We start from the raw sequence: 27,947 nt of genomic DNA, 5'->3' as shown, positions 1-27,947 counted from the left end.
CTGAGGTGGTGAGGGCTCCGCCCCCATAGGAGTCGCAGGGATCTTCAGGTCATTTATCTGGCATTGTCGATAATTGAACCAGGTGACTTGTATATTCCTCTCACCCTGGTTCTCTGCCTCAGTGGTGATGAGATTGAAAACAATTTTAAAATGTCCCACTAATATTGGTGAAGTAACGTTTACTGGGCTGAAGGCAGAGAAATACATTATTGTATGCTTTGTGTTTGTTTGTTTCCAAGCCAGGGCCTCTCTACTTACAAGGAGCTTTGTTCTCTGGCAAGTGATCTTAGTCAGCCAGATCTGGTGTATAAATTTATGAATTTAGCCAACCATCATGCGATGTGGAACTCTAGGAAGGTAAGTTCCTATCACTGGATGGTTTTTACTTTTTACTTCCAAAACCAAACCTGCTACGATGGCAGGAAGTGGCAATTGATATGCAGTGTATTTTGTAAGAATCTGGGATGAGAGAGAGCCAGGCCACCACCCAGGCTCATTGGTAAAGCTGGGACACCCAATAAATCAGGCTGTATTCAGGGACAAGTTTGGGAGGGGTAATTTTGTGATCTTTATATATTTAATGTATTAATATTTTACCACAGTAGATGTATCTGAGTTACTTCATCTTTTTATTTTTCTAGGGTGCTGCTTTTGGTTTTAATGTGATTGCCACCAGAGCTGGAGAGCAGCTGGCTCCTTTTCTGCCTCAGCTAGTTCCTCGTCTTTATCGTTATCAGTTTGATCCCAACCTGGGCATTCGACAGGCCATGACAAGTATTTGGAATGCATTGGTCACTGACAAATCAACGGCAAGTATCTGTGAACCCTTGTCTAAGATTGCCCAGTGCTCATCTTTCTTTCTACTTTGTATGCTTGTTTATTTTTTTTTTATTTTTATTTTTTTTCAATATATGAAGTTTATTGTCAAATTGGTTTCCATACAACACCCAGTGCTCATCCCAAAAGGTGCCCTCCTCAAATACCCATCACCCACCCTCCCCTCCCTCCCACCCCCCATCAACCCTCAGTTTGTTCTCAGTTTTTAAGAGTCTCTTATGCTTTGACTCTCTCCCACTCTAACCTCCTTTTTTTTTTTCCCCCCTTCCCCTCCCCCATGGGTTTCTGTTAAGTTTCTCAGGATCCACATAAGAGTGAAACCATATGGTATCTGTCTTTCTCTGTATGGCTTATTTCACTTAGCATCACACTCTCCAGTTCCATCCACGTTGCTACAAAGGGCCATGTTTCATTCTTTCTCATTGCCATGTAGTATTCCATTGTGTATATAAACCACAATTTTTTTATCCATTCATCAGTTGATGGACATTTAGGCTCTTTCCATAATTTGGCTATTGTTGAGAGTGTTGCTATAAACATTGGGGTACAAGTGTCCCTATGTTTGTATGCTTGTTTAAACAAATGAGCTTTCTTTCATCTTTCAATGTATCAAAGATGCTCGTGGCAACATTTATTACAGTCTTAAAAATGGAAACAATCTAAATGTCCATGGGGTGGCTGGCTAAGGAAATGGCAGTGTATTCACACAAATAGAACAGTGTGTAGGTACTGGTGATGCAGTGGAGAACAGGTCATAATAGTTCCTGCCTTCAAGGAGTTCACTTCCTTGAGAAGATAGACAAGGAAACAGGCAAATGCCAAGTATGGTTTTCTCTCTTGTATTTCTGTTATCTGGCTGCTTCTCATACTCAATTTCACTTTTAATTTTTTTTTTTAACGTTTATTTATTTTTGAGACAGAGAGAGACAGAGCATGAATGGGGGAGGGGCAGAGAGAGAGGGAGACACAGAATCTGAAACAGGCTCCAGGCTCTGAGTGGTCAGCACAGAGCCCGATGCGGGACTCGAACTCACGGACCGCGAGACCATGACCTGAGCCGAAGTTGGACGCTTAACCGACCAAGCCACCCAGGCGCCCCATAATTTCACTTTTAGATATTAGGATTTATCGGGGCTTGCCTCTGAGTACCTTTTACTCTCAACTTTATCTTCCTAAATGAGCTCATCAGTTCCAGTGAATACAAATGTCATCTTTGTTGTGATGGTTCCCAATCTTATAATTTTGGCCCAGACACGACTTGCGTTTCTGACTTGCACATCCAAATGCCTTCTTGACATCTTCACTTGGATATTGTTTCAAGATACGTTAGACTTAAGAAGTCCAGAACAAGACTTAAAAAAACAAGCTTTCCCCTCTCTTGTCAGCATTTATCCATCTACCCATGCCAAGAAACTTGGTATCATCTTGGTTTTTTGTCTGTCTTGCCCCTACACACAGTTGAATCCAGTAGCAAATTCTGCTGATTCTGCATCCAAAGTATCCCTTGAATCCATTCTCTTCTTTCCCTAATTCTTTCCTGATTAACAGGGTATCATCTTTCTCTTTTCTTTGCCTTCCTTCATTTAATAAGCAACCAATTAAAAACAAATTGGATTGTGCCATTTTGGGTTAAGTCCTTTATTTAAAGTTAACTAAAGGAGTTAGTCCCTGCACATGTTGTGGCCTTTTCCTCTTGCTCAGTTTGGTATCAGGTTGAGTGTGCTCCTGTTCATGGTGATAGGCACTTGAGGATTCAGCTTTGAAGGCTCTAGGAGAGTATTTGGTATTCCTGGGTCAGTCAAGATCCAATAGGCCAGTTGGCTTTACAGATCTGAGTCCAAGGCACAGGCTGAGGCTCTTGAGATGTATCATCTCCTTATAAGCAAAAGGTGATATAGAATGTTTAGAGGTGGACATTGGAAGATGTCAGTTTGTTAAATCATAGGTGAGTTATTCACGTCTGTCTTGGATTTTTTATGGGTAAAGGAGGGTAACAAAACCTCTTCTACCTACAAGAGTAAAAGTGGAAAAGCCATAGTTTTGAGATTCTTTGGATCAGTATAAAAACTGAGTCTATCATCGGTTGGTTATTACCAGATATATCAAACAAAACAGGCATAAAAGATTGAACTCACCTTTCATTCTGAGCAGTCATAATATGTCTTTATGTGCCAGACACTGTGCAAGTTACCAGGGAAGCGAAGACAAGTGAGACCCTGTCCCTGTCTTTGAGGTCTCAGTGTGATGGAGCATCGTAGTTGTTTACAGTCTGATACGCCGTGCCTAACAAGGTGCTGTGGGAAGTCAGAGGAGAGTAGCCGGTCTTCTCTGCAAAGGTGATGCCTGATTTGAATCTTGAATGACAAGTAGGAATTAGCCAGGCAAGCAAGACATGGAAGGGGATTGTAGCGAGAGGTAGTATGTACTAAGGAACAAGGGTGAGATGGCACACGATACCTTTGGAGCTAGATCGGTCACAGAGGGCTTTGTATCCATGTCCCAGTGGCTGGACTTTATTCACGTACTAAGGAAAGCAAGAGAATCAAGTTTGCATTTTTGAATGATCGTTCTGGTAGCTGGCAGCAAGCAGAGTGGGGAGAGACTTGTAGACTGAGAAGCCTAGAGACACTTAGGCTGTGACCTTCAGGGATGTGGTCAGTATGGGTGAGAGGTTAATAATCTGTGGATGAATTTCACATTTTAAATCTTACCTTTTTCTTTCATTAGGTGGATAAATATTTGAAGGAAATTCTTCAAGATCTGGTTAAGAACCTTACCAGCAATATGTGGCGAGTTCGAGAATCTAGGTACCATTTTTTGGAAATATAAGACTAGTCAAATAGAAGTGACTTTTTTTTTTTCTTCAGGTTTCCAAGCTTTATACTTTTGCAAAAGGAATAAATTCATGTTACTAAAAAGCATATTTTTGGTTGGGTTAGACAATCTATGTTTAACTATTTAAAACTCAAAAAAAAAACCTCTAGTTAGTGGTGTTTTTAACTTGTCTTAGTTTACAGAAGTATGACATTAAAGAAGATCACTTGTTAAATCGGCACTGTCAAGGCTTTGTAGGGCATCATTTATTTATGTATTTATATGATTTATTCAGTGCCTGCTGTGTCCTTTCACTTTGCTACCCACGTAGGGATACACTGGTAACTAAAAAGTGATGTATCCTCTCAAAGAGGCTGTATTATAGTTGTGGGACACAGACATTTGATGAGTGTAAATGTCATATGCCTGTGGTGTGTGCAGAACCAGGGAGAGAATAGGTATTGCTGTCCAGCAGTGAGGGGGTAGGAACTGGAAATACAGGCACAATCCCTATTCTTGTTTGGTAGCAATGTTTCATAGTAGAAGATTGAACTACCTTGATCTTATATTTTAAAACCAAATTGTTTCTTTTCAGCTGTTTAGCTCTGAATGATTTATTGAGAGGAAGACCCCTAGATGACATCATTGATAAACTTCCAGAAATTTGGGAAACTCTTTTCCGGGTACAAGATGATATCAAGGTATTATAGAAATAGTCTGCATTTATTCATGGAATAGGTGTAAATGGATTGTTAAAGTACATATGTTAAGTGTTTCACAACTCACTCCAGACAGTTTTAAGAGACTACAATTTCCTCCCGAAGTTTCAGTCTTGATGTGTCTGTGAAGTTACGAGGGTGGATATCCTTAGATCTAAATTGAATTGACTTAAAAAAAAAAAAAAGTGGCTACAGTCTGACTTTCTTTCAATAGAGATTTAATGATGCTATGTTGATTAGGATAAATAACAGTTTGGAAATAATCCAGACTACCTCTACTTGATCAGTTTTATAAATTGGATCAGTCATTCCCAAATAATGGGACTAATTCTTTTGAATTTTTCCTAAGTGATTCAAATTTTAAATACTTGGGATATCTCACCATTAGAATTAGGTACTTCAGTTTTACCTTTCTTTTTGCTTTATTCATTACAGACTTTTAAAAGTCTTCCAGAATGCTCACATAGATATCTATATGTTTGTGTTAATAATACATTTAGCTTCTAAACTGTTATAATAGCCAGGTTTTTGTAAGGTCACAATAGGTCCTTCCTAATTCAAGGAATATATGCTGTTATATGTTCCTTGATGGACAGGGAGCCTAGTGAAACACTATTTTTACCTGGTATCATAAGTAGGATTTTTCACTAATCTGTATAGAGTCGGGGGCAGTTAAGTACACATTGTGGGGTGAATGAGAATGAAACGAATCTGTATCATGCCATACTTTCCCTCATTTTTAGGAATCTGTACGGAAAGCTGCAGAACTAGCCCTGAAAACCCTAAGCAAGGTGAAAACTCCTATCTTATCTCGGGGATGAGGTGGGGCAGGGTTTTCTGAGACCAGGACAACAGTGACTTCTTTTTTGTCATATAAGTTGGCATTGAGTTGCAGTGACATGAAGTAATTGGCTTCATGTTCTAGTTCACAGTTCTTAGAGTGAATGAGAAACTGGGTGCCATTATACTAGAATACTAGTAGTTGTGACAAAGTCTATGTCTGATCTCTTTCTGTGGTCAGCTTCTCTGGGCCTTTACATAAGATGTGACTTTCACTGGACCCTTGTAGAGCAAGCAGCATCTATCTCGTCTCTTACTATTGCTATGGTTATGTGTTAATCTTCCTTGCATATTTACGAGGTTGCCAGGCTTTTTGAAATAAGTTTCTTACTTGAACTTGATTTTGTGGTGTTTCAGGGACTTCTACATTCTAGCTATGTAAACCTTGCCATAGGTTACATGTAAGTAGTAAGTAGTAAAACCAGGTTTTAAATCCAGATGTTTCTATTTATTTATTTAATTTAGAGAGCATATGCGTGACTGAGCGGGGGAGGGTTAGAGAGAAAGGGAGAGAGAGAGAATCCCAAGCAGGCTCTGTGCTGTCTGCTGAGAGCCCAGTGTGAGGCTCAATCTCACAAACCCATGAGCTCATGACCTGAGCCGAGATCAAGAGTCGGACACTTAACCAACTGAGCCACCCAGGCACCCCTAAAACAGGTATTTCTTATTTCACATTTGTGTTCCTGACCACTGTGTTATGCTGCCACCCAAAGTTATTGATGATGATGATAATACCTTAAGCCTTCTGCAAAGTGCTTTCTTACACATTTTCTCATTTTATTTTCGGCTGTTTCCTGTTGGCCTGAGAAAGCCAAAGCTTAGAGAGTGGAAGCATTACCCAATTCCTTTTAGTTACTGGCAGACAGAGGACTCTTTCCTGTTTCTCCCCAAAGTATCATGGAAAATTGATTAACTTACTCTTTTCTGTGGCTATGGGAAATATTTTGTTAGATGAATGCTTTATCGGGTAAGAGGTCATTGTCACTAATTTCCACACTCTGTGTATGTGAGGTTTGTGTGAAAATGTGTGACCCTGCCAAAGGAGCAGCTGGCCAGAGAACCATCGCTGTCCTTCTGCCTTGCCTTCTGGACAAAGGAATGATGAGCCCTGTGACAGAAGTTCGAGCCCTCAGGTGTGAATCCGCTGATTAAATGAGTATATTGGATTTACTTAGTTCCTAGCCATTCAGCAGAAATAGTGTGTCTCTGAATGTTAGATTCTTAGAGTATGGAGAAATGAGTTGAGGATAGCCTATTGAGGTGACCCAAGAGCATTTGTGAAAAGTTGTGAGGTAGACCATTTTTGCAGAAACAGACATTCTCATGGGGACCTTGCTTTGGACCGGCATTCTGGCGTTCTGCCTTGACCTTGAGTTAGGTATCTTACTGTGTTGCCATCAGCCTCTGCCCCCAGCAGGCACACATTTCTGTTATGTCACAGGTCCTTAGGAGTTATTGGTTATATCATTTAGTTAATATTTCACAGATTACTAGCTTTAAAATAAACTGTACCACCTGCAACAATGAATTACTAAAAAAATGCACTCACATGTTTAGACATATATGGCTATTTTGTAAAATTCAATGGTGAACGATTCTAGTTTGTATTGTTTTTTTGTTTTTAAACTAGACTCCTATCTAGGAATTTTATCTGTCATTTTAGTTCAGTCTTAAAATTAGATCAAATTAATACTACCAGCATAGTACCATACTTATAGTAACTGTTTCATACTACTAATAATAAAATAGCTGAGGGGAGTTTTTTTTTTTTTTTAAAGATTTTGCATGACAAAGGCAAGGGAATTATAAAATTAAGATATTACCATTTTGCTATTCTCTGTAAGATAATCTGCGGTAATAATCATTAGTGGCTTCTAACTCCACTGGTGAAAGGCTGATGGGAAACTTTAACTGAATGATTAGGTCAACCAAACTTGAATCCACTGATAACTCTTCACAAAAAAAGACAAGCAATGAGGAGGGCACTTGTTGGGATGAGCACTGGGTGTTGTATATAAACCAATTTGACAATAAATTATATTAAAAAAAAAAAGACAAGCAGACATTACATGCATCCTGATGTGATGGAATAGGACATGTACACCACCACCTGTGAAAGATTCGTATTAAAAAAAAAATTGAACCTGATGTAGCCTGCAGATCTGTACAGGGGACAGAGGAGCATGTTAAATGACACCATTGGAATACAATTGATGAGAACAGATTATAAAAAAAAGGGTAGGGACGATACTGTTAAAAAGGATTTGGGAAATGCAGTAAACTGCAATGGGTGGGTGGGCTCTGGATCCAATTCCAACAAACCAACTTTTTTTTTTTTTAAGTTTAATTATTTTCAGAGAGCAAGGGAGAGGCAGAGAGAGGGAGAGAGAATCCTAAGCAGGCTTTGCGTTATTAATGCAGAGCCAGATGTGGGGCTTGATCTCACAAACAATGAGATCATGACCTGAGCCGAGATCAAGAATTGGGACACTTAACTGACTGAGCCACTCAGGTACCCCAGCAACAAACCAACTCTTAAAGACACTTGTGAAACAGGGAAATTTGGATATCAGATTATGTGAAAAATATTATTAATATTTTCTAAGCTTGAAAATGGTATTTTGGTTGTAGTAAAGGATCCTTGTCTTTTAGGGACACATACTGAAGTTTAGTTAGGAGATACTTGAAAGTAATATGATGTCGGAGAGGGGAAGTGTGCTTGTGTGTATGGAGGAGGTATAAATGAAACAAAATTGGCCAAAAGTTGCTGGTTGTTGAACCAGGTAGAGAATATGTAGGATTTCATTTACGATTCTTTCTTCTTTCACATATGCTCAAAAATTTCTATGATAAAAAGGAAAAAGGTAGTGTTAGGACCAGACTCTAACCAGGCGAATGTATTCCTGAATGCAATAAACTACAGAATGTCCCCATGATTAGATTTGTAGAGCTTCTTGCTTTTTTTAAAAGGACTTAGGAGTTGTGTTCTGTGTGTCTGTAGCATTAACACCCTTGTGAAGATTAGCAAAAGTGCAGGAGCCATGTTGAAACCACATGCACCAAAACTCATCCCAGCTCTGTTGGAATCCTTAAGTGTGTTGGAACCCCAAGTTCTCAATTATTTGAGCCTCCGGGCTACAGACCAAGAAAAGGTGAGTTGACAACAAGACATGTTGGTCATGGTCAAGGAGGAAAAGCCTTGTTAAGGTCCTGAGTTCTGTCTGAACAGTCTTTCTGGTGTTCCTAGACAAACTCCATGACTCAAATGATGCCTTCATCACTCTTGAAATAACTCAACTCCTGTGACTACATGCAGTGTGTTTTTTGGAGGGGTGGGAGGGTGTATGAGGAGTGCTCATGTACTATTTTGTGAATTGGATGAAAGCTAGCACTTCCATTAAAAAATGGATTTATGTTTATATAACACAGTTTTTTGTACGTTTCTTTTTTTTTTTTTAAGGGGTGGGTTCCACACCTTCAGAGTCCTTCTGTGGACCACTCCTGCCCTTGTAAGAACAGAGGATTTGTATCTAGACTTGGGCATAGTCCAAAATTATTCTGCTCTTCAGATATACTGTAGGTGCCTAGACTGATCAAAGTTTTTTAAAAATTGTAGGTGAAACATTTGCTGTGAAAAAATAATGCAGAAGGGTAGACAGTAATCCCCTAGGAGCCCCCTCTCCCTTGCTGGTATAGTATCACTTCCTGAGGGTATCCACTCTCAGTGGTTTCCTGGGTCTGTTTTGAAATTCCTTTGTAGTCATAGCCTACAAACACAAACAAGCACGCGAATTTAAAAATAGACGATGAATGTTGTTCTACAACTTGCTTTTTGTTATTGACAATACATCATATCTGTAGATGGAGCTACTTCGTTCTTTTTAATGTGTGTGTCATATTTTATAGTGAGGTGATTGCAGATTTTTGTCAGATTATGCAGCATCAAATGTTGTGCCTGTTCCTTTATCTGTATATTATTTTTTTGAAAATTTCCTCTAGAAACAAAGCCCTTTTATGGGTGTGTGTGTGTAGGGGTTCTTCTTAATTAATTGTATGTGCTGAGTGACTTGAATTTGTGTTCTCAGGCTGCGATGGATAGTGCTCGACTTAGTGCTGCCAAATCCTCTCCCATGATGGAAACAATCAACATGGTCAGTGCCTAATGTAATAGCAATGTTTGGCTACCTTAGAGTGTAATTTTTCAGTCTTCAGGGTCCATCAAGTGATGTAGAGATTTAAGGGGTGAGTCAAGCACCTATTGTGACTCTAGTTTTTTCTTAGTATAGTTTTTTCTTCTTCTTCTAGATTGCTAAATGGAATAAATCATTTTCTAAATTCCAACATCCATTAGTTCAGATTTGTGTTATATTAAAAGATCCCTCAAATGTGTATTTCTTTTGGCCTGCCTGTTTAGAAAGATTGAGATAGTTGTCTCTGCCTGAGCATTGTCCTTGGGAGGACCTAGGAACGTGTAAGCTGGAGGTTCAGTAAAGGTAGGCGGCATGAAAGAGAGGGAAAGAGAACTGAGGCAGTGCTGAAATGTTTTGGTCGTGGAAAGGGATTTGCAGAAAAGAGCTGCTTGGCACTGAGGTTCGAAATTCTAAAGATCCTAGAGTCTGGGATTAGGGGTCACTAAAGTCTAGAGCCAGCTCTGCTATGCATACACTGGAATGCTTAACTGACAAATTGTGAGCTACTGGAAGTTGTTTTGCTAAGCAGAGCGCAAGGCTGGACAAGAGAAGAAGATATTCTTTAGTGCTTATGGGGGGACTATCACCAAACTTGGTCTAAGGATATTATGTCTTAATTGGATTATTGAGGGGAAAAGAAATCTTAAATAAATAGAAACGGTTAGCAAATACCTTACAGATACGCTCATTTGTAATAGAATGTGTGTCATTGCATTTTTAAAACATAGTATTCACCTAAGAAGTTGACTTTAATAAGATGGTTTGGTCGGGCAGGCCCCCTGAAGCCAATTCATGTGTTTTACACTGAACATGAATTGGGAAAGAGGAAGATAGGCCCAGAGAAATCCTTTCTTTTTGGGTAATCATAATTCATTTTCTCCTGTAGTAAGTAAATGTTTTTTTGTTATTTTTGTTTTGCTTTTATTTTTATTTTTTTAAACATTTATTATTTTTTTTAAAGTTTATTTATTTTGAGAGAGCACCTGAGCCGGGGGAGGGGCAGAGAGAGGGAGAGAGAAAATCTCAAGCAGGCTCTGCCCTGTCAGTGCAGAGCCTGATGTGGGGGTCGATCTCACCAACAGCAAGATCATGACCTGAGCCGAGATCAAGAGCTGAACGCTCAACCGACGTAGCCACCTAGGCGCCCCTTGTTTTGTTTTTATTGTTGACCCACTGGCAAATGGTTTTTCTGCTTGTAGTACAGTGGTGGTTTTTACGTTAAAATCAGTGCAAAATCAAACCAGCAATTTTCAACTTCATGTCAAATCCAGCGGGTAACATATTTGACATGGCAATTTTCATTGATGTGGTATTGACTTCATTTTCTGAGGTTAACTTTATGTTTATTCTTTTCCCAAAGTGCCTGCAGTATCTTGATGTGTCGGTGCTGGGTGAGCTAGTTCCTAGATTATGTGAATTGATCAGAAGTGGTGTGGGTCTCGGAACTAAGGTAAGTAAGTGTATTTTTTCACAAGAGGAATTTTCATCTTCATTAGTTTGGGCCACAAAAATGTAACAGCTATCATACTGAAATTCATAGTTCTCTGTAAAACTTAATAATAATATCTTATATTAACTATTTTGTTTCTATGGTTGCACTAATAAGTTAAAACCTGTAACTCAGAATATAAAACATGTGCCTTATTCAATAAATTGTATCTTGCTTGTTTTTAGTGGAATCATTTCTGTTCCCTGGTTGCCATGTACATGCTCTCTGGGTCCTCATCATGATCAGTTATTAATGGAAATGCTTCTAGATATCGAGGCACGATGGATTTAGGTGGTGATTAGTATTTTCACAGGGGCCAGCAGGTGTCTGGTTAGAAAAATGTCTTCCTGTTTAAGATCTTCCAAGGATCAGACCCAGTCAGATTTTTTTTTTCTCCTGGCAAAAGTAATACTGCTTGCATTTAAAAATTTTACCATTTATAGATGAGGAGGAAGTTAAAGATTGTCCACTGAGTTTACCATGCAGAGGTGATTGCTGTTAATGTTTCACAGTGTTTTCTTCCACTCTCTTTTCTGGGCCTGTGTCTTCTATAGCATCCTCTTTAATGACCATAGGGTACTCTGTTGTGTGGCTGTAGCATCATCTACTTCAGTCCCTCAAGGAACATCTGATTTCAGCCTTTTTGATATTAAACAAGGCACTGTGATGAATGTCTTTGGACACACCTGAAGCTATTTCCTTTGGTTAAATTCTTAGAACTGAAAATGTTAGAACCAGGGTGGCCAAGAGGACATGTTACCGTCCTGAAAGACTGTACCAGTTTTCTTTCTTACTTGCAATGTATGTGAGAACACACATCTTCCTACTGAAAACCTTGAAAAAGATCTTTGCATTGCTAATTTAAAATAAGGACCTTCCTCTTTCCAGATTGAATCCTGCAGGGACTGTTAGGCTTCATATATTCCTCATCTTTAAATCATTGACACCTAAGACAAAGGGTTTGAAAGAAAGAACATTGTGACCATCAAATTTAGACCTTTGCCTTTGTAACCCTGTAGGGAGGCTGTGCCAGTGTCATTGTGTCATTAACTACTCAGTGTCCCCAGGACCTAACACCTTACTCAGGTGAGTTTGTCAAAACCTTGTGTGGTGACATTTTGGTATGGCCATGTCTTGTGTGACAAAGTTTTTAAAAAAAATTATTCAGACACGCTTGTGATCTTCTGTATGGTTTTTCTCCCTCTGACCCCCCCTTTCTGCCTTTGTTTCTTTGTTTGCAACAAGGTGCAAGGATGATCAAGTTTAGTTAGTGTTCACTGTTTTATAAGTATTGGATCAATTCTTACTGGTATAAGGAGGTGAAAGTATCTGCCATTTTGTAGGATTTGTTTACCACTTATGTCTATTTTTTTTTTTAAGTTTATTTATTTTGAGAGAGAGAGAGAGAGAGAGGGAGAGAACAGCAGGAGAGGGGCAGAGATAGAGGGAGAGAGAGAGACTCCTAAGCAGGCTCCATGTTGTCAGCATGGAGCCTGATGTGGGGCTGGAACTTATGAACCATGAGATCATGACCTGAGCTGAAATCAACAGTCAGACGCTTAACTGACTAAACTAACCAAGGTGCCCCTTTTTATGCCTAATTTTGTGTTAGCATTTTTCTCTTCTTAGATTGCCTTCTACATGGGGCAAATGAACTTTATAGTACCTAGCTCTCATTTTTGCAACGTTTCCTACAGTATTCTAGACACAGATTGTTTAATTTTATATCAGGCAAAGGAAACAAGTGGATAGTACAAATGTAATATACTTGGGTTCCAAACTAGCATGGAATAAATCAGATACTAATTACAGGATTAAGTTTGTTTTTGTCCTGGGAACAGAGCAGAATGTTTTCCCCTGTTGTTTCTGATAGGTAAACAAGTGTCATGTGTTTCTCCGTTATTTCTGATAGGTAAACTTATGAGTGCTTTGCTTAGTGGCCTGACAGATCGGAACAGTGTAATTCAGAAATCCTGTGCATTTGCCATGGGCCATTTAGTTCGGGTGAGTTGAATTTTGTATTTAATTAAGTAATTATACTTTGGTAATTATAAAGGAATAAATAGGGTTGCTTTCTCTCTCAGACTTCACGGGATAGCAGCACTGAGAAACTCCTACAGAAACTCAATGGCTGGTACATGGAGAAAGAAGGTACCTTTCTTTTCCTCTTCTATACTATTTTTAACTTAGATGTTAGCAATCTAGGAACACAGTACAAATCAGGTCTTGCCCTCTGGTATTATGCACTTTGCTTAGGAACATTTCTGACTGGTTTTATGGATTTGTTTTGCCACGGTGCAAGCTGAGCTAGTAGTCTGTTGAGATCAGTCACCCTGACTGACAGCAGTAAGCATGATGAAGATTATGGTGTTTCTGCTCCTCTTTAGAACCCATCTACAAGACCTCTTGTGCTTTGACTGTTCATGCTATTGGACGATACAGCCCGGATGTATTGAAGAACCATGCCAAAGAAGTTCTGCCTTTGGCATTTTTGGGCATGCATGAAATTACTGATGAGGAGAAAGCAGAGAAGGAAGAGTGTAACTTATGGACTGAAGTGTGGCAGGAAAATGTACCTGGTTAGTAAACAGTGCCTGTGAATTAAACCTGTTTCTTAAAAACCACAGCTGGGGTTTTTACTCTTACTTTTCATCTATAAACTCTTGTAGTTACTTCCCCAGGACTTTAACATCATGTGTCCCATTTTTTGGACAGGTTTTAAGCCTGTCCAAATTGCTACGTTCTCAAGGTTGGCCCTCAGACCTCTTTGCTCTCTGCCCTCATTGCTGCCCATGTAACAGAACAGAACTCTGCCCAAGCAAAGTGGAGCTGTACCTATTTGAGTTGGGAGTGAATGGTGATTTTATGTTGCCTTAGTGTATTATTTCAGAGTAATGCTTCTTCATTCTGTACTTCACCTTCACGTGTACAAATGGATGGTGACCATTTGCATGACACCCTCCTGTGGGCATATTCAGGTTTATAAAGTCTTACTGTTATAAAGGTATATCACGACACTCCAACACTCCCCTCTTTCTCTCTCTTTCAGAGAGTGGTATGATGTAACTGTTGAGAACATTTATTGCTGATGGTCACTGCCTTTTTCTTTTTCAGACTTAGAAAAAAGTTGATTTTTTTTTTTTTTTTTTTTTTTTTTTTGTCATTTAAAAGTTGCTCTAATTTTGCTTTTCATAACCTAGGTTCCTTTGGTGGCATTCGGTTATACCTGCAGGAGTTGATTACCATTACCCAGAAGGCTTTGCAGTCCCAGTCCTGGAAAATGAAAGCCCAGGGTGCAATTGCCATGGCATCAATTGCAAAACAGACCAGCTCCCTAGTACCTCCATATCTGGGAATGATCCTGGCTGCATTACTGCAAGGCCTGGCTGGAAGAACATGGGCAGGAAAGGTAAAGGAACCATTCATGCCCAGTTAAATTGAAGGTATCCTTAAAGGATTATGATTTCATCTTTCATTTTCCATAAAAATTAGAATCTGCTTTTGTGGGGTGTCAGGTGGATTGTTTTATCTGAACCAGCTTTTCTAGCCAGTGGGAAGCTCTGTGTAAACTTGGCCTGATTAAATATGATGTTTCATGAAAGTGTAACCCACATGTTTTTGAATACTGCATAGTAATGCTGGAGATTGATTTTTATCTATCACGTTTAGCTTTCCAAGAGAAGTCTTAAATCACATGGTTGGCTGTTTCATACCTGGTGACCTCGTGAACAGATCAGGATTTGGCACACGTGAAATTGAGTAGAAAGCAAGCTGTGCCTAAACCTGGAGCTGAGGGTGCCCATCGCCGAGGCCTGTGAATTAGTCACTTCATACACACGGGTGATAGTAGATTACTTAGAGTGAACACTCAGCGGGGAACATGACATGTGGCAGCATGTAACAATCGACCTGCTGTGGTCACAGTCAGTGGCGGCCAACACAGTACTGTAGAAGAAGTGCTGGACTGGGACTTCTGTGACTGACCTTGGACAAGTCAGGTCTCTAGGCTTTCTAAAGTGGAGATGAAGACACTTGTCCTCCCTCTGTGGTTTGTAGTAAAACTCTGTGGATGTGCTTGTTAAATAGTAAAGTGTGTTAAAGATACTATGACTCTGGCTAAGTTATTAAATACTCCTCAGGTAATGCAGTCATCGTATATAGAATGTCAATGACACACATGTGCTTAACAGTATTCCCTCATCTTTCAACCCTTTAGGAAGAGCTGTTGAAAGCCATTGCCTGTGTGGTGACAGCATGCAGGTAAATGTTCTTCCAGTGACGATGCCATTTCTTAAACAGAATCCGAAAGCTGCATTCCTTACTAACTGTCCTGATTCTTTTGTGTGGATCCTCTAGTGCACAGCTGGAAAAGCCTGTGCCCAATCAGCCCAGCACAAATGAAATTCTCCAGGCTGTTCTGAAGGAGTGTTGCAAAGAGAATCTTAAATATAAGATCGTAGCAATCAACTGTGCGGCGGATATCTTAAAGGCCACCAAAGAAGACAGATTCCAGGAGTTTTCGGACATTGTCATACCTCTCATCAAGAAGGTAACGACCACCTGTAAACCCTTCTGGTTTATTTTATTTTATTTTATTTTATTTTATTTATTATTTATTTTTAAATTTATTTTTTAACATTTATTTATTATTGAGAGAAAGAATGTGACTAGCGGAGGGGCCAGAGACGGAGAGAGAGAGACACAGAATCCAGAGCAGGCTCCAGGCTCTGAGCTGTCAGCACAGAGCCTGATGTGGGGCTCAAACCCACGAACTACAAGATCATGACCTGAGCTGAAGTTGGACGCTTAACTGACTGGGCCACCCAGGTGCCCCCCCTTCTGGTCTAGTTTATAAAAACTAAATTTAAAAAGATTAAAAAGAAAAATTCTTAAAATTTTGAAACTTAAAAACTTAAAAAATTTAAAAAGAAGGGAAAGAAAGGAAGATTTTCCACGTACCCTGTTTACATATTTTATTAGGATTAGTGTAACTGCAAATAGCAGAAAATCCCGCAATATCATGGCCTCAAACAAGATAGATGCTCTTCTGTCACCTAGGAGGCTAGGCATTCTGGCTGATTATGCTGTGAGCTCTGCCTTCCCTACAGTGTGCAGGTGTAACTGCCTTCCAGGCGGGTGGTGGCAGAGGAGATGAGGAAATGATGCAGGATCCAAGTAGGCATGGCCATTCTCTCTCAAGGAGAGTTCTTGGACACTTTGTGGCACTTTGACTTGTATTTCCTGGTACTTAGCTAGGTGGCCACACCTGGCTGCAACAGAGGCTAGGAAAGGTAGTCTTCTAGGCGTCCATTTGCCCTTCATGGGAGAAGGGGAGAGTGTGTGTTTTGTTTTGTTTTTTAAACAGAGCAGAAAGAGCAGTTTATTGCAGGGATTTCAACCCGCAAGCTGAGAAACGCATGGCTATGGGAACAGTGAGTTGCAGGAGTGAATGTTGGAGCGAATGGACAGTCTCTAACATAGTGGTGATGTGCTTTTGCCTTTTAAGTGTGTGCAGAAGCCATCCTAGTCATCCTAGAATGAAGACAGGGAGGTCAGTGTGTCACTCTTTTGTTGTTTTAATTTTTTAATGTTTTAAAAAAAATTTTTTTAACGTTTATTCATTTTTGACAGAGACAAAGTGTGAGCGGGGGAGGGGCAGAGAGAGAGTGGGAGGCACAGGATCTGAAGCAGGCTCCAGGCTCCGAGCTGTCAGCTCAGAGCCCAATGCAGGGCTCGAACTCACAAACCCGAGATCATGACCTGAGCCGAAGTTGGACACTTAACTGACTGAGCCACCCAGGCGCCCCAGTGTTTGTTTATTTCTGAGAGAGAGACAGAGTGAGAATGGGGGAGGGGTGGAGAGAGAGGGAGACACAGGATCTGAAGCAGGCTGCAGGCTCCAAGCTGTCAGCACACAGCCTGACACAGGGCTGGAACCCACAAGCCGTGAGATCCTGTCCTGAGCTGAAGTCAGACAGTTAATTGACTGAGCCACCCAGGCGCCCCCTCAGGGTGTCTCTGTTATTTGTCTCTACTGTATATTGAGGGGACTTTGATAAAAAAGACTTAGGTGTCATTTGGAAAATGAAGTACTCATTTTTGGAGATTGGACACTGGTTCAGAGAGAAAAAGGTTATGGCTTATCATTTTTTTAAGAAACATGAAATGTTTTAAATAGGATTTGTATTTCTTGTGTTGCTGCTCATTGGTTTTCTTTTAACAAAAAGCAGTTTAGATAATTTCTGTTATATACTGATATATGGATATACATGGATTTAGGAGACTGTGTTTTAAATACATTATTTCACCAGCTAGCTGCATGAGTCACCTCTCAGCTTGTTTCCCTTTCTTATTAAGAAAGAGTTTGGATTTAGATGATTACCAGGTTCTTCCATTTTTAATCCCATGACTCAAATGCAAATCTTTTTGTATTATGCTTAAAATACTACATATACAGGGGTGCCTAGGTGGCTCAGTCAGTTAAGCATCTGAGTCTTTTTCTTTCTTCTTTTTTGTTTTTGAGAGAGAGAGGGTGCAAGTGAGCGAGAGGCAGAAAAAGAGAGAACCCTATGAGGGACAGAGAGAAGTGGGGTTCACCCGAAGTAAGGCTTGAGCTTACCTGAAGGTGGGGATCATGCTCACCCGAAGTGGGGCTTGAACTCACGAACCGTGACATCATGACCTGAGCCAGAGTCAGATGCTTAACTGACTGAGCCACCCGGGTGCCCTTTTTTTTGTTTGTTGTTTTGGTTTTTTTTTTTTTTTTTTTTACAGTTTATTTGAGAGAGAGTATGTGAGCATGCGCACGCGCGCAGGGGAGGGGCAGAGGGAGGGAGAGAGAGAATCCCAAGCAGGCTCCCTGCTGTCAGTGCAGAGCCCAGATAGGGAGCTCGATCTCATGACCGTGAGATCATGGCCTGACTGGAAATCAAGCGTTGGATGTTTAACTGACTGAGCCACCCAGGTGCCCCATGTGTCTCTCTCCTTTTTTTTTTTAATCTTTTTTGTTTTTATGTTTCATATTATTTATTTTTGAGAGAGGGAGAGAGGGACAATGTGCGAGCAGGGGAGGGACAGAGAGAGAGGGAGACACAGAATCTGAGGCAGCTCCAGGCTCTAAGCTGTCAGCACAGAGCCCAACGCAGGGCTTGAACTCATGAACCGTGAGATCATGACCTGAGCCAAAGTTGGAAGTCTGACTCTTGATCTCAGCTCAGGTCTTGATCTCAGGGTCGTGAGTTCAAGCCTGCATGCCCAGCGTGGAGCCTACATAAAAACAAACAAAGCTACATATACAGCATATTTTTCACCTTTTCATACAGATTGCTTTAAAGGATTTTCCAAATTTATTAGAGAGGTGTAGTATTTCTGTAACAAATTCTTTTTTCAAAAAGGAAGACTCATGATAGAGAATTTAGCATTTAATTCTCAGTTAACATTTCCTACTGTGGTACCCTGGTTGTTTTTGTAGTACACCTGTAACTCAGAAGGAAAAAAATTAAAATTTGCTTTCTTATATCCTAGAACTCACCTGAGAGCACTGGCATTCGGACAACCAAAAACGAAGATGAGAATGAGAAGGAGAAGGAGCTCCGGCTGGAATGTCTGCTGGGAGCCTTTGAGAGCCTGGGCAAAGCCTGGCCCCGGAACGTGGAGACCCAGCGTAAGCACTGGAATCTGCGTGTGAAGTGCTGTAACCAGAGGTTACTTGGTGGGAACGAGGATGTTCTGTGTGGCAGTTGGTAGTTGTTGTTGCTTGCGGAGTCTGATTCATAGTAGGGATTCACTGTAAACTGTCCTCCTACCTCCGCAAACAGTCTCGTGGACACCCATGTAGGGTCTGCGAGGGCTCCCGCCACGACACAGTAAGACACACTGGGCGTACTAAACAACGGAAATTACTTTTTCCCAGTCCTGGAGGCTGGAAGGCTGAGATCGAGGTGTTGGCAGTGTGGGCTCTTCTGTACCCTCTCTCCTTGGCTTGTAAATGACCATCTATGTCTGTGTCCTAACCTCTTCTTATAAGGACACCAGTCAGACTGCATTGAGGCCCACCCTAATGGCCCCTTTGAAGATCCTGTCTTTCAATACAGTCACATTCTGAGGTACTTGGGGTTAGACCTTGAACTGATGAATTTGGGGACACAGTTCAGCCCATAACAATCATGATAAATTTTATGTATTTTGACCATAAAAAGAATTGTTACTCTTTATGGTGCTCTTTTCTGGGGAATCCATAGAATTTATTAGTGAGCTCTTTTCTTCAAAACTAACGGCCTTGTTACCAAATCTTCAATAAACAGGTGAAATCTGTATTTCACTGAGAAACTTGGAACTTTTTGAGAGATTTTTTAAGTTGAATATATATTTCCAAAGGTTTAAGTGAAGAACCACTAAGCCTTTGCTCTTGATTTAAGTTGCAGTTAGTTCAGAGGGCCTCTTGGGATGACACTGTGCTCCTGAGTTTGCCTTATACTGGTTCCTGCAGAGCACCCTGCTGAACATGTTAATAATCTTGGATACTGTATAGAATATTGTTGATTATTCAGGATTGCATATGTCTAAAATCAGACTTAAGATTGTCTTTGAGCCTTGGCTGTTCTTTGTGTGACCTTCATACAGCATATTTGCTATGTATTGGAAGAATTTTCCATAAGACAGAGATTTGTTAAGTAGTCTTATTTCTTCATCTTATGTTACGGGCTGCAGTGAAAATCCACTTCATTTGACACCATTTGGACTCCTAACTTTTGCTTGATAGATAGGAAAAATTAAAGTAGGGAATTCTATAAAAAAGATCCCACACAAAGCAGTACATTATAGTGTAGGGCAATGGAATGTACATTCATTTGCTAGTTATTGAGGAGAGGGCCAAGGTCTGAGAATTTAATTGTTTCACATTGGCTTCTTATGTACATCTTACTCATAATGTAGCATCTACAATTCCTGGTTTATGTTTGTTTATGGTGGAGAAAGAAATTATAGTCTATTAGAAAACAAGTCAGGTGCAGAATTCTTTTAGATTTTTATCCCCATGCATCTTTACATTTGTGAATCATACTAAATTTGACAGCATTTAAAAAATAACTACTTTGTTGAGTTTTATCCTCCTTTTCGTCATTGAGCATATTATTAATGATGTAATTATAACAAGTGCAGTTGGCATAACATGTTGGGAATAAAGCATTGTTGTCTCTTGATAAGCCTATAATATGCAGGAGCTTGTGAGTGTCCAGAGAGGAGTTCCCTGCCTCCAGAGTTCTGCTTTCTTTGGCTGTGACTCAGGGTATTTTACAGGAAAAGGGAGTGTGGTTAAGATTCTCTGTTAGTTCCTTGGAGAAGGATATTGCCTTGAAAACGAACATTTATGAGCAGTTACATAGGACCCTGGATGGGGGGATGTTTCTGGTCTGGGAAATTTGGGAATTGGGCACAAAGTTACACTGAAGTTTCTTGAGATTTCATGGCTTTAATTTAAAGGCATATGTTTTATTTTTTCCTCTTTCCTACCCTCCCAATCCTTCTGTGCTCCGGTTTCTGTCTGTCCCTCGTGTGTCCCTCTCTCACTGTGTGTCTTGTTCCTGCACTCTCTGTCTCGCTTTGTCTTGTTCTGTTTGCCCCAGGTTGTTACCGTCAGGAGCTGTGCAAGTTGATGTGTGAGCGGCTGAAACTCAGCACATGGAAGGTGCAGCTCGGAGTCCTACAGTCGATGAATGCCTTTTTTCAGGGGTAATTCTGCTTCACACACAGTTTAGTCATTTATTTTGCCTCCTGCATCCACTCAGCGTTTTAGATCTAATCAAGGAATTCTTTCAAATTTCATTTTTAAAATTTTTTTTAACGTTTATTCATTTTTTGATAGAGACAGACAGAGCGTGAGTGGGGGAGGGGCAGACAGAGAGGGAGACACAGAATCCGAAGCAGCCTCCCGGCTCCGAATTGACAGCACAGAGCCTGATGCGGGGCTCGAACTCACAGACCGTGAGATCATGACCTGAGCTGAAGTCGAACGCCTAACCGACTGAGCCATCCAGGGGCCCCTGAATTCTTTCAAATTTTAAAACCAAATAGCTGAAGTGACATTGTAAAGCGATAACATGCAGATAGAAATTGTGCCAGAAAAGTTTGGGGATGTTTCTTTAATAACTGGCACTTGTATCTTGCTTTTATTGTACAGATTAATGCTTTTGGAAGAAGAACATGCAGATCCTGAAGCTTTGGCTGAAATTCTTCTCGAAACTTGTAAATCAATCACATATTCTTTAGGTGAGTGTGGTGAGCTGATGTGGATATAAGGAGTCCTAACCTTAGAGCTCGGGGAGTGGAGCTTCAGATACTCCCTCCCTTGTGCAAGGAGCCTCATTCACAGAACAGCTGCTGAACTACTTCATGTACTCGACATGTGTCCCCAAACTGTGGCCTGTTACTCTGGAACTAACCCCTAGGTTAGGAGAACCTTTGTGATAAGTATTTTTATTTAACTTTTATTTGGAAAGAATTTCAAACTTACAGAAAAGTTGCAGAAATAGTGCATATAATACGTGTGTATCCTTTACGCAAGGTCACCTGTTAATATCTTGTCCCATTTACTTCATCATTTGTACTTCTGTGTACCTGTGTTTTTTCTTGAACCATTGACGGTATGTTGCTGACATTGTGCCCTTTTGCTCCTTAGTTTGCCACGTGTGCTCTTTGATGTAACACGTGCAGTTACCAGCTGTAGGGAGTGTAACACTGATGCAGTAAGTTTAGTCAGATTTTTACCATTCATATTCAGGGTTTTCAGTTGACTTAACTATGTTCTTTTTTTTTCTTAATGTTTTTATTTATTTATTTTTGAGAGAGAAAGAGAGAGCGTGCGTGCATGTGCGCAAATGGGGCAGGGGCAGAAGGAGAGGGAGAGAGAATCCCAAGCAGGCTCCATGCTGTTAGTGCACAGATTGATCCCACGAACTGTGAGATCATGACCTGAGCCAAAACCGAGTCTGATGCTTAACTGACTGAGCCGCCCATGTGCCCTCAACAAAGTTCTTTCTCCCCTCCCATTAGTAAAGAGTCCAGTCCAGGATCATTTACTGGACTTGGCTGTCATGTCTTTTTAGTTTCCCTGAATCTGGAACACTTCCTCAGCCTTTCTTTATCTTACATGACATTGATAATTTTGAAGAAAAGTCTTCCCCCTTCCCCCCCCCCCCCCCCCCCCCCCATTTTTAAAACTAGAATGTTTCTCACTTGGTGTTTCATGTTTACCGGTGACTAGATGCAGGTTATGAATTCCTGGCTGGGACACTCTGTGAGTGATGTATCCTCGCACTTCCAGAGGCACACAGTGTTCATCTGCCCTGATTGGTGATGTTAGTTTTGATCACCTCCTCAGGGTACTACTCACTTTTCTTTATTCTTTATTCTTTATTTCTTTATTCTTTATTCATTACTCTTTTTCTCCCTTGTGTCTGATAAGCCCGTGGGAACACACTTTAAGACCATTCAAACAACCTGCTCCTGTTAACTATGTTTAACCAGCAGTCCCAGAGAAGGTACTTTAAGACCATGCAGATAAACCACCCCTCTTCAAAATATCCTCTTTGGACTTACCATGCATCAAGGGTTTTTCCCTGAACCAGTGTTTACGAGGGTGATTTTCTACCTCGGGGCACTTCCTTCACGTTTACCATGTGGCCATCGGCATCCTCTTATAAACAAGATGCCACCTCTCCCTCTCTTTATCTCATCAGTACTGATTTGTGGATTTCCTTTTCCCCCCATTGGTTTATAATTAATTATTTTCCTTAAGTAATTTTTTACTCAGATGGTTCCAGATTTGGCTGGCGGAGGCTTCTTTAAGCTGACTCCTGGGTCTTACTGACAGGTCGCTAGCATCCTTTTAGGCACCTCTGTACTTTGTAGCAAAAAAAGGATGTTATAAGCTCATCTTGTGCTTTCCTTGCCTCAGGCTTGCTTGTCTGTTAATTTTTTTGGTAGACGGTATCACCCTGAACTAGATGCTGTGTCTAAAATAGACACCAGGGAAGCATGTTTCAGTTGCAGTTCGTGGAGGTAGAATGCTTTTGAATAAGAACTGGCAGCCAAGGGGCGCCTGGATGGCACAGTCAAACGTCTGACTCTGGATACTGGCTGAGGTCATGATCTCATGGTTTGTTAGTTCAAGCCCTGAGTTGGGCTCTGCACTGATAGTGTGGAGCCTGCTTAGGATTCTCTCTCCCTCTCTTTCTGCCCCTCCCCGCTTGCATGCACACATGCTGTCTCTCTCTCTAAAATAAATAAACAAACATTAAAAAATGAAGAAAAAAAAAAGGAACTGGCAGTGAAGACACAGGTGTCCTCGATTGTCCTTAACCCTCTGGGTTACTAATGTTCTCTGATAAAATGAGGAACTCATCATGTAAACCTAAATACCTTTCTCAGGTGTCATGTGAAGACAACTCTGAGATAGTGTCGTTTGATTTCTCACTTCTAAAACGGGTCCTTCAGATACTGGCATTGGTATATTTGGCTGACAGTTTGCTTTCTTTTTTTTTTAAAGTAAGAAATACGGACATGTAGCATATTTTAAGTATTTGATGATAATAAGCAAAAGGAAGCTTACTTAAGAACAGGTATATCTTTCTCTGAATTTATAATTTCTGAATGTCTTTCTTCCAGTAACACTAATTTACTCTCGAAGGTTCTGTTTGTAAGGCATATAAAACAAATAACGTGAACTATCTGATTTTCTTCTTAGAAAATAAGACCTACTCATCTGTGAGAACGGAAGCTTTATCTGTGATAGAATTACTGCTTAAAAAACTTGAAGGTGAGCTCTTGATGGTTCTGATCAGAGGATCAGAAAGGCAGGATACTTTATGGCATATAGTTTAGGAATTTTTTTCTGTTTTTGTTTTTAATAAGTGTATAATCTAAAATACAAATTAATACATGTGCATGTAAGTCAAATATACAAAGCTAAAACCTTTAAATTTTATTAAGTGTTTAAATTTGGTACTCTTATTTTATATACTTTTAATATATTATGAAGCCATAGCTATCTCGAGGGCTCTCTGTACATACACAAAGAAACAGTGACGCACTAGGGAGTGGAGTTGGGAAAACACTAACAGTTGAGTCATCAAATTTGATAGCAGTTTTCTTAATCCTATTTTTTCCCGTTTTTCTTTTTTTTTTCTTTTTTTTTAAACCTTTTATCAAGAAGCAGATGTCTTCTAAAGGTCTGTTGTATCAGTGGTAAAAGAAAACCACTAGCATTTTCTCCAGTGGGGTTTTTCAAAAGGAGGCCTCTTTTCTTTTTTCTCTTTTTTTTTTTCATTTTTCTAACCCCGTAGGTTAAGAATGGAGAAGATGGAACAGTTTTCTCGAGAGTCTTAAATATTTTCTATTTCTCCTCTCTCTCTGCCTAGCAATTAAAGCACCCCTCCTAGGATTCCATGAAGCAGGCCTTTTAGACTCAGTAATGCTACACATCTCATAATCTTGTTTTTCCTTGTTGAAATAAAAGAGCTAGGAACTTAGTTGCATTACTGAATTTTCACAGTCAGATGTGTAGAAATAAATTCTAGATGAGGAAAACGAGGCTAAACAGTGAAACAACTTGTTTGAAACCACGTCACTAGAAAGTGGCAGAACCTGATAGACAAGATTGAGGATCTGGTATACTTTCTGAGTTTCTAAAATTTCCAGTATGTGTATAGATCTCTGGTGCCTTCAAGAAAGTCAGTCTGTTCAGACTGACTTTGCAATTGTGAAGTTTATTCAAGATTTTTTTACCGAGTGTGTTTTATAAAGACGGCTTTTGTGTTAAGTGGCTTGTTACTGTGTGCTTTGCCTTGATTCTTCCTACTTCCCGCTTTCCTCCAGCATCCTTAGATCCTCTTTGTTCCACTAGTGTGGGGGAGGGGGGGGCAGAGGATGAAGTGCTCTGACATATTCTCGGGTTATTGTCAATAATTAGGTTTTGAGACAACTATTGAACCTGTTATCATATGTCAAACTGTCATCAGGGGGTTGCTTTGCATTTATTTGGGGGATATGCTCTGTGGAGGAAAAGCAGAAAGAACAGTTTGAGGGTTTTTTTGCTTGCTTGTTCTATAAAGATTCTTCTTTTTCCATTCAGAATCGAAACAGTGGGAAAGTTTGACATCAGAATGCAGAGTGCTCCTAATCGAGTCTTTAGCTACTATGGAGACGGACAGCAGACCTGAGCTGCAGGAGAAAGCATCATTACTGAAGAAAACACTTGAAAACCTGGAATAAATTAGAAGGAGAAGAAAGCAACAAGTGCCATGTTCATTGGGGGTTGAAATGGTGGTATTCTTTGAAAAACCAAGTGGGTAAAAGTAAAGATTAATCTGTAGCATGCATCATTCCTTGGCTGAAATAAAAAAAAAAATGCCTTAAATTTCGTTCCTTATTAGCTTTATTTTACTTGATTTTTAAAAGTGTCTGGGCTGAGTGAGCTTAATGGGACCTTGGATGTTTGAGAGGTGGTCAGAGGTGAAACTGATGGAAATAGTTATGAAAAGAATTAAGGCTGTAATTAAAGGAATAGGCAGAGTTGCAGAGCAAGCTGGATAAGAATCTTGGAACTGCATCCAAATTAAATAAGGTTATTTCAGGAAGGGACTCTGTAATTCACTTATTTTAGCCTCCTTGCTTTACACCTGAAGAAATAAGCTAGCAGATGACTTAGCTTCTGATCTGAAGCCTGTGCCAAGGCTGGGACCCAGGTGTTTGAAGACCTGCCCAGTATACTTCTTTTATAAGCTGCTGCCAATCAGTGCTACCCCTGGCCTGCCTAAGAAACTCCCAAGATGAGGTGTATACTATAGTCCTTGAACCAGAACTGAACCGACCCGTTATCTAAGTACTATTGGATTCTTGAATTCAGAGGCTGAACGTTGTCTTGTCATTTGTTTAGAAGATCGGTTTTTAGAAAATGATTGGTTACCATCTTTACGGGCTGAGAGACTTTGCTCTCCATGTGATAATTCTGATCGCCCTTTTACAGGCATGTGAAAGGAGATTAGGACAGGATTGCTTGTTCTGTCTGTATCTGTAGTTTGCGTATTTTGCAAAAGCCAAAAACCAACAACAAAATCGTGACTGCTCTGTTTTAGACCATTTATAATCTCAAAACTGTAAAGACAATAGATTGCCGCCCATTGTTATACTAACAGTATGACTCTAGAAATAGAAGGCAAGCGTCTTAATTAACCATTTGGGAATAACCTATCACTGAAAGGAAACAATTGCAGCTAGGGTTTCTTTTTTTGTTGTTGTTCTGCTCATACCCCTGCCAAAGGATATAGGGTAAGGGGAAGAACCAAGTCTAACACAAGTGTTTATGGTAAACTGAGAACTCTAGCTCACCTTGGATTCCAAGCACAAAATTGGTGTTACAGTCAATACTGACCGCTTACTGACATTAACACCAGGGTGGAAACTCCATGGTTGTTATTTTTGGTGGTCTCTATAGGCCATTGTATTGACTGTGACCCATAATAAAAGTAACTTCTTACATCTTGACCCAGAATTGTGTATGTGTGTATGAATCAATATAAAATCTTTAACTCAAATAAATGTTTTGTGAAATAATACACATACTCTTAACTATGTGTGATCTACTTTGATCCCTCCTCCACCCCCCCCCCCCCCCACCATTTTAGATTCTTTTCAGACCCACTAAATTCATTTCCTGTCTTACAAATGGGTTGCAATTCACAGTTTGAAAAACATAGCTGAAAATAGTACTTAGGCTTGACTGGATGTACTATGTTTTGGAGTTGCTTCCTATTTGGAAAGGGAGTCTACAAATGAAAATGTAGGTGTTTATTATTAAAACGTCCTCTTAGCTGATACTAAATATAATTGTGGGTTTTAGTAGCATTATGGATTGTAAGGAGCTTCTCATGGACTTCAACTTAAGAATGGCTTTTACTTGGCGGAAAATCAACTTTGGATATTTTTCAGAAGGCATATGGCCTCATAGAATTTGGTGTTTTTCCAAACCAGTATTTCCCCCTCTGCTAAGTGCCCTCTTTCATTTGCAGGACCTGGGACATGCCTCTAAGGCAAGAATGCAGTACAGGTCGGCTGTTTTCAGAAAGAGTGTAAGGGCAAGAATTGTGCTCTGGCCCATATGGAGTGTTATACCTCATCAAATTGTATGCTTTTTAAACCTTTTGTTATTTACCGTTGGGAATTTCCCATGGTGCTGAGAGAGTGGTGCTGACACTTGAGCCTTTGCGCTCAGCGCTGTTTAGTTCATTTATTGTCGCTTTCTATAAGCACAGTTCCAATTTACACTCTTAATGCCTTCATCTCAACCAGCCAAGTCATTTGCACAACTAGTAATGTGAAATCATGGTCTCCCAGTGCAGCTTGTGTTGGGTGTGCACGGGTGCACATATCTCCTAAAAGGGTTACTAACTTAGTCTGTAATTGTGGGATGGTTCTGGTGAACAAATGGCAAAAGGACCCATGCATGGTTATGTCTTTGGCCCTCATTTTCCAAAGCTGTCTGGAACTGATTTTTTATTATTTTTTTTTCCCTGAGAACACTCAGTGCTACCGATCATACAAGTGGCTGTTTTAGAGTCTAATTACTGAATTCCTTATTCCTGGAATTAGGGCACTAGCTAGAGCTTCACAAATCTATTGGTAACGTGAGAAGGAGGGACCTGAAGTTTGACCATTGGAAATCAAAACAATGAAAGTAGTATAAAATCGTGTTTTTGGTGATAAAGAGCGGCAGTTTCTTTAATTAATGTTTGTGTCCAATTTGCAACTGCTGGCGTGTCTGCCTGTGGCAGCGTACCTGCCAATAAAACTGACTGCCACCAAATCCCCACTGCTTTCCCCTTCCACCTTTTCCTTGTGTATGCACTAACAAGAAAAAAGAAAAAAGATGTGACCTTGTTGATCTGTGCTCTCGTAGCGGTTGCACTGTGTGAACACTGTTTGCCCTTTGCGGGGCGTCTCCACCGGCTGCCGCCACAATATATTCATGCTGCTTGTTAAGTACAGGGAGTTCTTTTGACATTG

The 27,947-nt window shown here is 40.2% G+C and overlaps 1 protein-coding gene across 2 annotated transcripts in view; it reads left to right on the top strand.

Annotated features, from left to right (window-relative positions):
- The window catches only part of ECPAS (Ecm29 proteasome adaptor and scaffold), a 105,612-nt gene extending 77,877 nt beyond the window's left edge, over positions 1-27,735 (top strand). For both annotated transcript variants that reach the window (XM_049635887.1, XM_049635894.1), the window contains 21 exons: positions 240-357; positions 642-809; positions 3,565-3,644; positions 4,247-4,352; positions 5,114-5,161; positions 6,222-6,343; positions 8,212-8,362; positions 9,296-9,361; positions 10,761-10,850; positions 11,909-11,975; positions 12,802-12,893; positions 12,974-13,040; positions 13,277-13,468; positions 14,090-14,298; positions 15,106-15,149; positions 15,246-15,438; positions 18,414-18,552; positions 20,513-20,618; positions 21,067-21,155; positions 23,632-23,703; positions 25,018-27,735. In XM_049635887.1, the coding sequence (XP_049491844.1) occupies positions 240-357; positions 642-809; positions 3,565-3,644; positions 4,247-4,352; positions 5,114-5,161; positions 6,222-6,343; positions 8,212-8,362; positions 9,296-9,361; positions 10,761-10,850; positions 11,909-11,975; positions 12,802-12,893; positions 12,974-13,040; positions 13,277-13,468; positions 14,090-14,298; positions 15,106-15,149; positions 15,246-15,438; positions 18,414-18,552; positions 20,513-20,618; positions 21,067-21,155; positions 23,632-23,703; positions 25,018-25,157 (2,359 nt within the window). In that variant the 3' untranslated portion in view covers positions 25,158-27,735. The remainder of the gene's footprint in view (positions 1-239; positions 358-641; positions 810-3,564; positions 3,645-4,246; positions 4,353-5,113; positions 5,162-6,221; positions 6,344-8,211; positions 8,363-9,295; positions 9,362-10,760; positions 10,851-11,908; positions 11,976-12,801; positions 12,894-12,973; positions 13,041-13,276; positions 13,469-14,089; positions 14,299-15,105; positions 15,150-15,245; positions 15,439-18,413; positions 18,553-20,512; positions 20,619-21,066; positions 21,156-23,631; positions 23,704-25,017) is intronic.
- Positions 27,736-27,947: the final 212 nt, after the last annotated feature.

Source organism: Panthera uncia, chromosome D4 (genome assembly GCF_023721935.1).
Source record: "Panthera uncia isolate 11264 chromosome D4, Puncia_PCG_1.0, whole genome shotgun sequence".
Classification (NCBI taxonomy): domain Eukaryota; kingdom Metazoa; phylum Chordata; class Mammalia; order Carnivora; family Felidae; genus Panthera; species Panthera uncia.
The sequence above is the reverse complement of the archived record's forward strand: the minus strand, read 5'-3'. Positions and strand labels throughout refer to the sequence as shown.